The 16,293-nt window shown below is 38.9% G+C and overlaps 1 protein-coding gene across 3 annotated transcripts in view; it reads right to left on the bottom strand.

Annotated features, from left to right (window-relative positions):
• Positions 1-16,293, bottom strand: part of MTPAP (mitochondrial poly(A) polymerase) — a 76,699-nt gene that overhangs the window by 36,258 nt on the left and 24,148 nt on the right. Inside the window, exons 7-9 of one of the 3 annotated variants that reach the window (XM_003938392.4) lie at positions 10,193-10,285; positions 10,038-10,111; positions 2,191-8,270 (exon numbers count right to left, since the gene is read on the bottom strand). In XM_003938392.4, the coding sequence (XP_003938441.3) occupies positions 7,908-8,270; positions 10,038-10,111; positions 10,193-10,285 (530 nt within the window). In that variant the 3' untranslated portion in view covers positions 2,191-7,907. Of the gene's footprint in view, positions 1-2,190; positions 8,930-10,037; positions 10,112-10,192; positions 10,286-16,293 lie in introns of those variants that run through there. The other 2 variants (XM_074405196.1, XM_074405197.1) reach the window with 2 other exon arrangements.

The following is a 16,293-nucleotide window of genomic DNA, read 5'->3' on the forward strand; positions in this document are numbered from 1 at the left end:
CCTTTCTGGTTAGTGATCCAGGATCATAAACACCCCTACCCACTTCCAGAAGCAAAAGGAAATCCTTTCTGAAGAGAAAACATCATCCTCCCTCGAAGTAATTCCTACTACTTCTCCCATCCAATGCCAACATACAATGCCACCACTGCCACCATCAGGTATAGCAGGAGAGAGGTCAACATCGTGAAAAACAAAGAGATCACAGGGGAACCACGTGATCAAGTTATCAGACCCAGGCTTTAAAATAATTGTGTCAAACTGAAAACATATACTGAAATTGAGACTTCAATAAATGGATTTTTTAAATTAGACTCAGATGAAAAAAATTTATAAAGTGGTAGATAGGTCAGAATTCTGGCCGAATATGGTGGCTCACACTTGTAATTCCAGCACTTTGGGAGGCCAAGCTGAGTGGATCACCTGAGGTCAAGAGTTCAAGACCAGCCTGACCAACATAATGAAACCCCATCTCTACTAAAAATACGAAAATTAACTGGGTGAGGTAGTGGGTGCCTGTAATCCCAGCTACTCAGGAGGCTGAGGCAGGAGAATTGCTTGAACCCCAGGTTGCAGTGAGGTAAGATCACACCACTGCACTCTAGCTTGGGCAACAGAGCAAGAACTTGTCTCAAAAACAACAAACAGAAGTAAATTCTCAGAGTAAAGAGAGGCACAAGAATAGAAAATACAGGAAAGTATAGAAGAGACACAGGGAAGTAAGCAAAAAGGCCTAATAAATGTTACGGTGAATCCCAGAGGAATGAAGGCGAATGTAGCCAAAGCAATATTTGAAAATTGTTTTCTAAAACTAATAAAAAATATTTTCAAGTCATTAAGTAATGCTGAACAGCTCACATGTGAACAATGTTGAACAATCATATGTGCTGACATCATCAGCATAATCTATGTTGTAGGAACTCCCCAAGACAATTCCATATCTTCAATAAACTGCAAGAGAAAAACGAGGTGAAGCAGAAACCTGGAGTCTAAGACAGTTAAGAAACAGATCATCCAATCACAATATGTGGACTGTAATTGGATACTGATTCAAACAAATGCACTAGGAAAAAACCATTGTGATGTCCAAAAGACAATGGGGAGCTTGAACAGTAATCAAATATGATGATATTCTTAGAGAAGTACTGTTTTTGTTTGTTGCATTTTGGTCTGACAATGATTTTGTGATTATGTTAGAACAAAAGTTATCTTTTAGACATATGCATATTTACCAATGAAATGGCAAAATGGAATTTGCTTAAAATAATACAGAAGTGGTAAGTTAATGGGTTATAAATTAAAGGCAATTGGTTATAAAATAATTGTTCAAAGAGGTAATGGATGTGTGCCAAATTCATTAGACTTTTCAATTTACTTTTGCCTGTGTTCAAAATTCTACATAGTAAAGTTTTACATAATTATTCATGAGCTTGCTTTCCTCGCTAATCAGCCAGTTTCCTTGCTAATAATCCACCTTTTACTGCCAGTTGTCAAGACAGTGTAGAACTAGAGAGAAATGTCAATATGCTTTAACTCTGTAAGAGGGAAAGCTTCAGAAATGTAACACTTCCATCGTACCTAACAAGTTTAACATGTTAAAGGATTTTAGTGACCTGGAGCATGATATAGACTTAATGTGTGATCTTTTCATTAGTTTGTCCCATTTTATTTGACAGCATCCATTACAGTAACTTTTCAATGTGCCATACTTCAAAATAAACCCAGGCAAAAATAATAACCTACAATTTAACTTTTCACGAATAATTAATTAAATTTATTTAGTTTTTTGAGACAAAGTCTTTCTCTGCTGCCCAGGCTGGAGTGCAGTGGAGTGATCTCAACCCCCAGGTTCAAACGATTCTCCTGCCTCAGCTTCCCGAGTAGCTGGGATTACATGTGCCTGCCACCACGTCTGGCTGATTTTTGTTATTTTTAGAAGTGACAGGGTTTCACCATGTTGGCCAGGCTGGTCTTAAACTTCTGACCTCAAGTAATCTGCTCACCTTGCCCTCCCAAAGTACTGGGATTACAGGCATGAGCCACTGGGCCCGGCCTACTTTTCATTAGACTTGGCCTGTTCCAAATTAGGTTATTTTCCCCATACCATGTACTCATCAGTATAGTATCTAGTACTATACTATCTATCTATAGTACAGTATAGTATCTAGAGTTTCAAGTTAGATCCTTTGATCCTTTTCTTTTTTTCTTTTTTTCTGAGGTGGAGTCTCAGTGTTGCCCAGGCTGGAGTTCAGTGGCACAATCTTGGCTCACTGCAACTTCTGCCTCCTGGGTTCAAGCAATTCTCCTGCCTCAGGCTCCCAAGTAGCTGGGATTACAGATGCCTGCCACCACACCCAGCTATTTTTGTATTTTTAGTAGAAGCAGGGTTTTGCCAAATTGGCCAGGCTGGTCTTGAACTCCTGACCTCAAGTGATCCACCCACTTCAGCTTCCCAAAGTGCTGAGATTACAGGCGTGAGCCACTGCACCTGGCCAAGTTAGACCTTTTTAATATTCTCTTTAAAATATGTCTTGGCACCACATCCTAGAAGCTTAGAAACTTTGCTACATATTTTTGCAATATATTCATCTTAGAAACGTGAATAATGCCTTTAATCTCACTTTGATTCCACTGAGTACTGAAAGGGGTGGATACACACACATACACAGATAACATAAAACACAAGCAACCACACTGAAAATATCAAGTGCATTTTTTAATCATTTGTGGTGATCTCATATACCCTGTATCATAGATACTACAGATTAAAGATTCTATCTACAGTAGACACTTTCTGGGAGTTGCTACATGGGAATTCTAGAGGAATGCTATAATGTTTATATTCTTTGAAATCTGTATCCACAAGTAATTCATTGTGGAAACCCAAATAAGCCTTTAAAGTATTTAAAATAAAGTTTCCAACCTCATACCAAAATGAAAAGTGATTTTTCTGTTCATGTTTTCATTCCTTTCCAAGTATATACTGTAAAGAATTTATCATTAATAAGGCTTTACATACAATCATTATGTAAGCCATGAGTTGTTACTTCCCGCTGATAGCTTTAAACTACTGAAGCTTTACTTTCTTATTAAACACTAAGCAGAAAGACTCTTCTGAGGCATATGAAAGCCAGTTACCTTCTGGCCTCTTGTGAAAAATTTAATAGCCAAATTTTATCTAAGTGAATGATAAAACCTATAGTCCTAAAATTTGTTATTTTTTAAAGAGGAATCGTGGCAGGGGATGGTGGCTCATATCTGTAATCCCAGCACTTTGGGAGGCTGAGGTAAACAGATTGCTTGAGTCCTGGAGTTCGAGACCAGCTTGAGCAACTTGATGAAACCCTATCTCTACAAAAAAAAAAAAAAAAAAAAAAATACAAAAATTAGCTGGGAATGGTGGTACACATTTGTAGTCCCAGCTACCCAGGAGGCTGAGGTGAGAGGATTGCTTGAGCCTGGGAGGTGGAGGTTGCAGTGAGCCTGAGATTGTGCCACTGCAGTCCAGCCCAGTCTGGGCAATAAAGTGAGATCCTGTCTCAAAAAAATAAAAAATAAAAAAAGGGAACCATGATCTAAAACTACCAGGTATCAACAGATTAATCATCTGAAAGCATTGCTATTTTATTATCCCTTTGCATGAAAACCATCCATGGGCTGGGTGTGATGGCTCACACATATAGTCCCAGCATTTTGGGAAGCTAAGGCAGGCAGATCACTTGAGGTCAGGAGTCAAAGCCAGCCTGGCCTACATGGCAAAACCCCATCTCTGTTAGAAATACAAAAATTAGCCGGGTGAAGTGGTGTGCGCCTATAAAGCTACACGGGAGGCTGAGGCCTGAGAATTGCTTGAACCTGGGAGATGGAGGTTGCAGTGAGCTATCGCACCATGGCACTCCAGCCTGGGCAACAGAGCACGACTCCGTCTCAAAAAAATAAAAATTAAAAAAAAAAACCGTTCATGATTTACCAGTGAAGATACACTCAGCCTCCTTAACTTGCAATTGGCAGTTCTTCCCCATCTTGCTCAATCTTAACTTCTGAGTATCACATTAAAAACTACATCCTAGCCAATCTGGACCTCCAATTCTCCAAACCCATGATAGCTACTCACCAGCTGAATGTCAGACTCTGGAAAGTGGAGTTGCTACTTCAACAAGATGCATCTGGTTGGTTTCCCCTTCGGGCTTTGCTGCAGATATTCAGCGGTTGCTTATTGACACAGGCAAAGAAAGCGTTTCCCTACCACAGCACTATCAGGCTCTAAGGAGTTGAATATGGCTGTCCTTGGAAGGCCAAGGAAATTCTCAGAGCATGAAATGAGGTGGAAAAATCTAATTATTCTAATCTCACCTGACTACAGTGTTAAGTCACCTGACTAGGGCTCTACACCTGACTAGAGCAAAAGAAAGAGGCCAGTAGGAAAATGACAGCAGGAAGAAAGTCATTTCAACTTTCTTTCGCTTCTCCTTTATAGTAACTGAAGCCTTGGTGAATGAGATAATTACACACTGTTTTTTTATAATGTCTCAGGCTAATCATTATTTCCTACAAAGTCTCTAGCCAATTCTCTAATTTTCTAAAGATGGGTAATAGCTCAGGAAATTATACTAGTGGGTTATAGCTGAAATCGACTTGATCTGGACAGTCTCATAACAAAACTACTTTCACATATTTAATAAAACTCATTGTAGGTGAAAGTTACTGAATGAAAGCCGAGTAATAGTTATAAAAGAAAAGAAAAAAGTTTTCCTTATCATTGCAATTATTTTTAATTAAGAAATGGCAATGACAAATAATTGCTAGTTATCATTATCATATAATAAAAATATTTTTAAAATCTGGGGTACAATACACTAAAGTTTTGAGAAAATATATTTTTCTATAGTCTATTCAGATAAATAAACTTTAAAACTGTGTATTAAAAGGTCTCTGTGGCCACGTGTGGTGGCTCACACCTGTAATCTCAGCACTTTGGGAGGCCTGGGCAGGTGGATTACCCGAGGTCAGGAGTTTGCGACCAGCCCGGCCAACATGGCGAAACCCTGTCTCTACTAAAAATATAAAAATTAGCTGGGTGTGGTGGCATGAGCCTGTAATTCCAGCTACTTGGGAAGCTAAGGCAGGAGAATCACCTGAACCGAGGAGGTGGAGGTTGCAATGAGGTGATCACTCCACTGCATTCCAGCCTGGGTGACAGTAAGACCCATCATCTCAGAAAAAAAAAAAGTTCATGCAGTGGCTCACTCCTGTAATCCCAGCACTTTGGGAGGCCAAGGCGGGTGGATCACTTGAGGTCAATAGCTTGAGACCAGCCTGGCCAACATGGTGAAACTCTTGTCTCTACTAACACTAACATAAAAAAATTAGCCAGGCATGGTGGCGAGCTCCTGTAATCCCACTTACTTGGGAGGCTGAGGCAGGAGAATCGCTTGAACCTGGGAGGCAGAGGTTGCAGTGAGCCAAGAATGCGCCACTGCACTCTAGCCTGGGTGACAGAGTGAGACTCTCTCTCCAAAATAAATAAATAAAGGTCTTTGTGGATTTAAAATTAATCACATAATTAAATCTGATTCTGAAAAGTAAAACAGCTTAGTGTCATGCTTGTCCTACAAATTACCAAAAAGAAAATGCTAACACATACACATACTTTATGTGCTTAGTATAACCAGTATAATGCTAGTTATGACCATTTTGTACCTAGCACCAACCTAAAAAAGAAAATATCTGCTTAAATATCTGTGAAAAGAAGAAAAAAAATTCATTTAGAAACACTTAAGTGGTTAATGCTTTTTAAACTTTTTAAATCAATATGAATTTTTAGCTCAAAAAAATAAAGAACAAATTAAAATGACTTTTCAGGACATTGCCTGTAGAGAAGAACACTAATGTTTGCTGCTGTCAAATGTGAAATCCAATAGCACAGCCACAAGGACACAGAATTCATTTGCTTTATAATGATGCTATTACTGTTTCTTAAAACATCTCAAGCAAAACCCATTACAATTCCTGACATAAAATTTAAATGGGAAAAATTTTTTAAGTACTACAAACTCTAAATCTGAATTTGAGTAGCAAAAAAGATAATTACATGCCACAAACACCGAAAAGTAAGTTAAAGAGAAGTAACATTTACTACACGCCTACATCCCTCGCTTAATCCTCACGATGCCCTGATCATGGTCCCCATTTTACAGATGAAACGGCGGCCCCAGGAGACTGAGTAACTTGCCATGGAGCCAGTCTGGCTCAAGACTCTTTTTAAACACTATACTACTTGCTTCTTTTCTTTTTTTTTGAGACAGAGTCTTCCTTTTGCCCAGGATGGAGTACAGTAGCCCAATCTCAGCTCACTGCAGCCTCTGCCTCCCAGGTTCAAGCAATCCTTGTGCCTTGGCCTCCTGAGTAGCTGGGACTACAAGCGTGCACTGCCACACGCAGGCCCTACTTGCTTCTTAAATAGAAAGTTACTCCACAGAGGCTGGGTGCAGTGGCTCACGCCTGTAATCACAGCACTCTGGAAGGCCAAGGCAGGTAGATTACCTGAGGTCAGGAGTTTGAGACCAGCCTGGACAACAGGGTGAAACCCTGTCTCTACTAAAACTACAAAAATCAGCCAGGTGTGGTGGCATGCACCTGTAATCCCAGCTACTTGGGAGGCCGAGTCAGGAGAATGGCTTGAACCCAGGAGGTGGAGGTTGCAGTGAGCTAAGATTGTGACACTCATTGCGCTCAGCCTGGGGTGACAAGGGCAAAACTCTGTCTCAAAAAAAAAAAGAAAAAGAAAAAGAAAAAAGTTACTCCACAGAGAATGTAATGGAAATTACATTTCAATACACAGATGACCCTTAAACAAGGGTCTGAACTGCATCAAGTCCATTTACTCACAAATTTTTTCCAACCAAACTTGGATTAAAAATACAGTATTCACAGGATGCAAAATCTGCTTATGTGCAAGGTGGAATTCTCCCACGCATAGGCTCTACAGGGCTGACTGAGGGAGTTGAGTGTGTGTAGATTTGGGTATACATGAGATCATCCTGGAATCAATCCTCTGCAGATACTGAGAAACAAGTATGTCTATTTTCTACGTGAAGTCGGGAGTTCTCAAAAGAGATGTGAAGGAATACTGCGAATATCACATTGTAGTTAGAAACACGGTTTTATTTTTGAAAACAGAAAAATCGAACAATATTTAAAAAATACAATCTACTGATGTCATCATATTTGGCTTGGAATACCTAAGAATGCAGTAACTAAAGTGTCTGTTCTAAAAACACAAACATTTTTTTATATCAGTACCAACCCACTTTAAGGTATATGTAAATAAGAGAACTTTGCTTGAAAAATACAAATATACATATTCAAGAGCACTACCAAATTCTGAAGCTAATGTATTCATTGCCAGCATATTATGCACAATTAAAAGTCATTTTAAATGTTTTCTAAACAGGGACTGATGTGGATATCAACAACGGTTTCATCCTAAAACTGAGTTTTAGCATTTGTTTAATACAGTTTATCTATTTAGTTAAAGCACATTACAATAATCTTTTACTGTTCCTTGTGGCGAGTTTATTTTCATTTTTTTAGAGATGGAATCTTGCTACATTGTCCATGATGGATTCAAAATCCTGCGCTCAAGAGATCCTCCTGCCTCAGCCTCCTGAGCAGCTGGGACTACAGGAATGCACTCACACTCCACAGCTGACGTTGTAATAAAGTGCCACTGAGTATCAGACTGAAAACATCCCAGAACTTTAGACCAGGTAAAGGGAGCCAATGAGAAGATCATGAAAAGTGACATCAGATGAAAGTTGAGATCTGTGAAAGTTTCAAACCAGTTTTTCCTAGTAGTCCACAGATGATTTGATAAGGTAAGACCAGTTCTTTACACAACATAGCAGCCATTATGTTTGAGTACTAACATTTCTTTTCCCATTGGTATCTGTGAAATTTTCTGTTCTGTTACTTTTTATGGATTCTAACAAGACTTTGATTTTTTCACTTGTAGCCTTTTTGCTTTTCTTCTTGCCAACGGATTTTCTGTTTGCTCCAGATGGTAGCAGCAGGGCTACCAGGCCCCAGGACCGATTGCCTGATGTGTCAGGTCCATCTAGATCTTCCTGTTGTAAAATCCAGGTACTTTCTTGGGCCAGATGTACAAATTTTTGCAGCTGGCTTTGATTTACATTTTTGCTTATGTTAAGAGAAGTTTCAAATGGATTCTGAATGTACAGAGGAGAAGAATCAGGTTTGTTTTGCTCCCTTCCCTATAGATGATTACACAGAAGAAAAAGTGAGTAAGTATGTGAAGGGTTTATGATTACACCACTGCTCAGGTAAGAGGTATCTGCACTAAGTCAACCAACAAACGTATTTTTAAAATAATGTAACTTTTACCTAACAAGGTGGAGCATGAAAGGGGAAAAAATGATTAAAAACAGCAGAAGGAAGATGAAGATGTGTTTATTTCTGAGACTTGCTAAAAACATACCTATTATGTTGGAAACAGAAACACACCGAATTAGAAACCCTACTTTAAATATATTAATGTTTCCCAAGTATGAGATGAGGAAAAAAAAGAAGAAACAAAGGATTATTCATTATTTATTTAAAACACTAGAAAGTTTCCATTACATTCCTATAGATCCAACAATACAACAGGGCCCTGCCACATAAGATGGTATCTCATAAAAAGACGCCTGTAGTCCAAGCATTTTGGGAGGCTGAGGCAGGTGGATCACTTGAGGTGAGGAGTTCAAGACCACCCTGATCAACAAACTCGTGTCTTTACTAAAAGTACAAAAATAGCCAGGCGTGGTGGCACATGCCTGTAGTTCCAGCTACTTGGGAGGCTGAGGCAGGAGAATCACTTGAACCCGGGAGGCAGAGGTTTCAGTGAGCCAACATCATGCCATTGCACTCCAGCCTGGGCAAGAGAGTGAGAATGTCTCAAAAAAAAAAAAAAAAAAAAAAAAAAAAAAAAAAAAAAAAAGATACGCTAAAGCTATGAATCATGTGACCAACATAAGCCATTAGTCTATATATCTTTTCCTCTTTCAAACGATACCATAAATATTAATTAGTATTACAAAGCCAACGGTCAGAATTCCCCAATGTAAGCAGCAACTGTTTATTCCCTAACATTTCATGGTTGGCACCTCTGAACTCTGGATTACAAAAAGGGCAAAGAATTTTGTATGTTTGATGACCTTTTCCTTCTAGATTGCATCTGCAGTGCTTTCTCTCTCCTTTTTCCAATCTTTTATTTTGACAAAGAGTCCATGAGAAGGATAAGAGGGAAGAATGAGAAAAGGAGAGGTGAAGAAGTAAGGAGAAAGAATATCTGGGTTTGTGTTTTATGAAGCCGATGTGGTCAGGTTTGTAACCAAGTAGCCAAATGCTAAACAGAATAAACCCAAACAGAGGACTATCGCAAGTCATTTCCCACTTGTAAACAAGTTTTGTCTAGGCTTCTGCCTGACTGATTTTCTTTTTTAAAATAAGAAATATCTTTCATCCCAGCTGCTCAGAGAAATCCAAATCATAAGTTCATTTGCTCTAAAAAAAAAAAAAAAAAAAAAAAAAAAAAAAAAAAAAACCACACACACACACATCTAAATCCTGAGGGCTCAAACTGAGGGAATCACTGAAATCTATCTTTGGGACTTAAATTTATTCCATAGACACAAATCCAGTTTAAAAACAACTGTATGTAAATTATATTTTTCCGAAAACTTTCTAGAATGTATTCCACATCGTGAGGCAAATAGCATTAGCACTAAGTGAGGACAGAAGTCCCATAAGCATAATGACAGAGGCAGATGCCAAAGAGCCGGCTTTTGCTCTTAGTACAACATGATGACTGATCTTACTCAAGTCACGTGACTTCTCTGGCCATCAACCTCCTGGTTACCACCCATTACCGTAGAAAAGAAAGAAAATTACATTTATTAGAGTGTTTTGAAAACAGTTAATTAAATATTAGTACAGTGGAAGACCAGATTCTAATAACTAAATAATAAAACATTTCTTACCTGTCGAATATTTATGGAATTTTTATTGAAAGCAAAATTGCCAAAATATTCAAAAAATTCCTTCAGTAGTATTTCTGTAAGAAAATAAAATAAGGGCAATCAGCAGAAAGCCTATTTCAATCCAAAAAGGATCAAGTGAAAAGAAAAACACTTACCTAATGTTTCTGTGTTCTCTGAAGGTTTAATTCTATTCAAGTCACGAACAAATGTGCAGTTGTTGCCTTCTATTATACATTTATCTTCTGCATCTTAAACACAAATGAAAAGTATTTCTTTTTTCCCCCCCGCCGAGACAGACTCTCGCTCTGTTGTCCAGGCTGGAGTGCAGTGGCATGATCTCTGCTCACTGTAGCCTCCGCCTCCCAGGTTCCAGCAATTCTCCTGCCTCAGCCTCTCGGGTAGCTGGCATTATCGGTACATGTCACCAGGTCTGGCTCATTTTTGTATTTTTAATTGAAACAAGGTTTCACCATGTTGGCCAGGCTGGTCTCAAACTCCTGACCTCAGGTGATCTGGCTGACTCATCCTCCCAAAGTGCTGGGACTACAGGCGAGAGCCACCATGTCTGGCCTATTTCACAGGTTTCAAAGATATTCCATACCTCATAATAAAAATCTATGATTGAAATAAATTTAAGGCTGAGCACGGTGGCTCACACCTGTAATCCCAACACTTTGGGAGGCCGAGGCAGGCAGATCACTTGAGGTCAGAAGTTGGAGACCAGCCTGGCCAACATGGTGAAACCCATCTCTACTAAAAATACAAACATTAGCTGGGCATGGTGGCATATGCCTGTAATCCTAGCTACTGGGGAGGCTGAGGCATGAGAATCGCTTGAACACAGGAGATGGAGGTTGCAATGAGCTGAGATCAGGCCACTGCACTCCAGACTGGGCAACAGAGTGAGGAGTCTAAAAAAACAAAATAAAACAAACAAACAAATTTAAATAAATTTCTACTCTATTCTTTATTTAAATCATAGATTTTATAAATGATTGAATAATTATGATTTAATAATGATTTAATCTATGATTTCTTGTCTGACTTGATGTTAATTTCACTATGGTATAACTAATCTCAAATTTTTTTATCTTCTTTTAATGGAGTTAAATTTAAAAAAAGATTTGAGACTAGTTATACCACAGTAAAATTAACATTTAATTTAGCATAATAGAATTATTGTCTATCAACAACCCAATGATTCCTAATCAATTTTTGAGGTAATCAGTTTTCTAGTAGTAGATGAAAATGTAGAGAGTTCCCCCATCATCCACCAAACTAAATTCTGGCACTATCTTTAAGTCAATACTCAATTTACATCTCCAAATTCCATTCTTACCATTTTCATTCATGACGCAAACTGAATGCTAACTGAAAAAGCTTCAGGTAATTTCTAAAACGTAGCACTCTAGAGCAGGCGTCCCCAAACTACGGCCCTGCGGGCCGCATACGGCCCCCTGAGGCCATTTATCCGGCCCCCCGCCGCACTTCAGGAAGGGGTACCTCTTTCATTGGTGGTCAGTGAGAGGAGCACAGTATGTGGCGGCCCTCCAAAGGTCTGAAGGACAGTGAACTGGCCCCCTGTGTAGAAAGTTTGGGGACGCCTGATCTAGAGTAACTGGAATTCGGTAATTCAGTAACACAAACTCAGTAACAGCACATTAGACTCAGGCGTTCACCTTTCCTACTAGTATTTATATCTTTAGATGTATTCATTTTCCTAATTATTGATAAATACACAATCACCGTGAAATCCATGGCCCATGCTATCTACAATAGATAATAAGCTGTTTTCAAGAGCAAATTCCTACTCTTCAGAAATCTCGTCAACGGCTCCTTCCTATCTAGAAGTATTTGGTAATTCCAAACTGGTTCTCCATCCTTTTTGCTCCACTCACCATGTGCACTTGTCTGACTGCACTCTGACTGTCTGCATGCTGTCCACTCTGTGCCCCAGTCTGGAACTACAGAAGTCACTCTCCTATTCATTATTGCCCACCTCCCCACCACCTATCTGCCCCCAACAGGCATCTAGCATATAGCAGGCATATAATCAATAATCTGAATGACTGCTGGTAAATTTTTATTTTTATTTTTTAAAATTCTTTTGAGATAGAGTCTGGCTCTATCACCCAGGCTGGAGTGCAGTGGCACGATCTCAACTCACTGCAACCGCCTCCCAGGTTCAAGCAATTCTCCTGCCTCAGTCTCCTGAGTGGCTGGGATTACAGGTGAGCACCACCATGCCCGGCTAATTTTTGCATTTTTAGTACAGACAGGGTTTCACTATGTTGGCCAGGCTGGTCTTGAACTCCTGACCTCAAGTGATCTGCCCGCCTTGGCCTCCCAAAATGCTGGGATTACAGGCATGAGCCACCACACCCAGTCCTGATATTTGATTTTAAATGCCTGTAATCACCAGAAAGATAAATAAGACTCCTATACATTTCTGTCTCTCATTTTTGTGGTTTTTATTTATTTATTTTTTTGTCAAGACCTGGTTACTTACGTAATTTCTCAAAAATTATTCTACGTTCTAACATATTTTAAACAGCACATTTTATGTGTTCTACTATACAATTTATAGTATGCTGAAAGAGCTATATAGTTAGTGTGTGTGTGTGTGTGTGTTTGTGTGTGTGTGTATTTCTACTTAGATCCATTTTTTAGGAACCTGGGCACATGTATTACTATGTCAAATGATTAACAGTTTGTCTTTTTGTGATGCAGTGCTAGTCACATATATTGATGCTCTTTTAGCTGCTGTGTCTTTTTTCAGGAATGAATCTTCCATTAAAGCACTAAGCACAGAAGTAAATGTAAGAAAAGCTGCGAAGTCAGAAAGCATGGAAAACACAAGAAAATAAAAGACATGAGAGAAAGTAATGGAGATTATAGAAAACACAAAGAAACAGAACAATTCAAGAGGAACCAAATATGAAAGCTAACATCATGGTCCATCTTGCTCAGTACAAACAGCCCTCAACTTTAAAATGGTCATCCAATCGTTTCGAAATCTATACAGTGAACTCCTGCTATGAACCCAATACTATGCCAGGAATAGAAGATGCAGAGATGAAGCAAAGACAGCCAGCCCCAGAAAAGCTTGACCACACTGAGGCAGGTAGATAAAAGAACTACAACAATCTAACAGTTGTTACAATATAGATGTGTACCAAGGGCTTGGAAACCAAGAAAGCACTACCCACTGGGAAGCAGAGAGCATGGCAAGAAAAGACCTAACAAATGAGATCCTGTACTGGGTTTGTGTGTCTTCTCTGGCTTAATCTTGAGGAGGTTCTCCATTGAAAAGGGGGAGCAGGGAGAAGGCCACTTCAGGCAAAAGCATGGAGCAATGAAAAAAAGCATGAAACATCTGAGGCTCATCAAGGAGATCAGGAGTGGCTCAAGCTTCCAACCGGTACACAGGAATCAATTTAAGAGAACAGGATGAAAAGGCTGATAGAGGGCCCTGCACACAATGCGAAAAAGTTTGGTCTTTATCTTAGCTTAGGTTCTAAACAGTACTTTACAAAGTCCTAGACGTTCTGGAAGATATTCTAGAAATTCATGCTGCCTTCTATTAATAAACAAGCAAGGAAGCAAAGTATTTTTTTCTTTTAAAAAAGAACAAATTAATACTTTATTTGTACATCAAATGAGAGATACAGCTTAGAAGAAATGAAATGGTTGTACAGAAGATTCAAGTCACTTAGATGATTAAATGCAGAGTATTCAAGATGGGTTTTTTATTGTTTCACAGTTTAAAATTGTTTTCTTCCTTAGGTTTAATGTCCACCAATGTTGAACTACTGGTAAAAATTAGAAAGTATAAAAACCATGGATTTTGAAAAAAGAAAAAGGAGGAGGAAAATGTTGATAAATTCTCCTCAAAATGATCTTCACCACATTTTTAACACACATTAATCTAAGACAAGTTATTTTATAGCAACTTCAAAAACCACAGGTGACAGAAAGCAAAAAGCTATCAAATTTTGCTGGGCATTTACTGGCAATTCGCACCTACAATGTGCTATATGCCAAGCAGCAATTGCAAAAAATAGTCTGAAAAATTATCTTACTGTATTTAAAAACTAGCACAAAAGTTTCAAAACAGTCAAATTTGATGTTTCAAGTGAAATATTAAAGAATTCCAAGCTAGTTTTGCTTGTTTTGATGCCGTAAGATGTGAACACATTTAAATTTATTTTAAAGCAGATTTGGACTAAAAACTCAACAGGTCATTTAAAATTTGTGCACATATCCTATTCTCTTCCTAAAATAATTAGTGGAAGCTAGGCACAGTAGCTCATGCCTATAATCCCAGCACTTTGGGAGGCCGAGAAGGAACACTTGAGCCTGGGCTCAAGGAATTTGAGACCAGCCTGGGCAATACAGTGAGACCCCATCTCCACAAATTTTTTTTTTTTTTAATTAGCTGAGTGAGTGGTGGCACAAGCCTGTATATCCCAGCTACTCAGCAGGCTGAGGTGGGAGAATCACTTAAGCCTGGGAGGCAGAGGCTGCAGTGAGCCAAGACTGCACCACTGCACTCCAGCCTGCCTATAAGGCAGAGCACAGTGGCTCACGCCTGTAATCCCAACACTTTGCAAGACCAAGGTGGGAGAATCCCTTGAGCCCAGTTCAAGACCAGTATAGGAAACAGCAAGACCCCGTTTCAACAAAAAATAAAAAAATTAGCCAGGTGTGGGGGTGCGTGCCTGCAGTCCTAGCTACTCAGGAGGCTGAAGTTGGAAAATTACTTGAGCCAGGGAGGTCGAGGCTATATGAGCTGAGATTGTGCCACTGCAATCCAGCCTGAGCAACAGAGCAAGATCCTTTCTCAAAATAAATAATAAACAAAATTTTTTAAAAATCAGACATTTTAAAAAAAGATAATAGAAAGTTACTGAAGGACTGAAAAGGAGAATAATACTGTCATTATTTTTGCAAATCACTCTGTTAACTAAGAATGGATTGATGGGAACCAAAATGGAGATAAGTGAGAAAGACAGTAGAAACTTTCCCAGGCAGAGAACAGGGGCCTGACATGGGCAGGGGTGGCAGGACTTTTAAGACCGAGGGAGGCAACCAAGACGCTCAGGAGTAGCCTACCCCAGTGTCGACTTTCTTCCGCTCCTCTTTTTTACACCTACTGTTTCTTAGTTTCTGAACTCCAAAAGTTCTGTGATTTTTCCGCATGATGGTTTCTATGAGATTAGCAGTAAGCATCAGTGCACACAGCAGGTAGTTTAGCAGTGAAGATTTGCCCATATCTTATGTATGCCTTACCTCTCCACTAGATTGTGAGTTATCTGAGAATACTGTTCATATCCCCACTCCTCCAGTAACACCTGACGCATAGAAGTAATCAGTAAATACTGAATGAATGACACTAAGGGCTGAAATGAGCTCAGATATGCATGTTGCCATTTTAATTTTAAAAGTGAGATACATGACCACCACTCTACCCCACTGAAAACTTTCCATTTTCCCTTAACCTATCAAATCTAGATTTTATTTCTTTTTTTAGGCTAGTCAAGTGAAGCAGTGGGAGTGGAGAAGGAACAAAGACATTTGTAACTGGTTGTGATTAGTTGTAAACACAAATTGAGCTTTTTTAAAGGTCAATTTCAAACTACATCAAACACTTACAGTGTTGACAGGAAGAGATCACTTCTAAAGTGGATAATGAGGGATGGTAGCGTGGAAGAAATAATTTAATCTGGGAGAAAAAAAGCAGACTCCAGGCAGAAAACAGTGTGAACAAAGAGCTACAATGAAACGTTCCAAGAGTAATCACAGCACTGGCTGGAATGTGGAACACATGAAGAGAAGCAGAGGAGAGGCTGGAAAACTGGGCTGTGTCTAGAGAGCTAAAGATTTTAAACACCAAGCGATGGAAATAGTTTGAGGTCTATTCTATATGGAATAATCCCTTTTAAGGTTATTTTAAATAGGAAGATTCAAGAAAGCATTCAATCGAATTATCAGGCAGCAATTATATCAGATGGGTAGAAGACAGAGCATGCATTTTCAATGTATGTACCCCTTAATTATCTTCCTTTCAGCATTTACAATTGCAAGATTTTATAATATAACTTCTCCAGCAGGTCTCAGCAAGGCTGAGACATAAGAATCACCTGAACTTGGGAGGCATTTATAAAATCATTCATAATACAAACTAAATAGTATGTCAAATTTAAAATAACACACCTAAGACTGATTATAAACTTTTAATTAAAAACACATTTAG

This window comes from Saimiri boliviensis, chromosome 8, assembly GCF_048565385.1.
Source record: "Saimiri boliviensis isolate mSaiBol1 chromosome 8, mSaiBol1.pri, whole genome shotgun sequence".
Lineage (NCBI taxonomy): Eukaryota > Metazoa > Chordata > Mammalia > Primates > Cebidae > Saimiri > Saimiri boliviensis.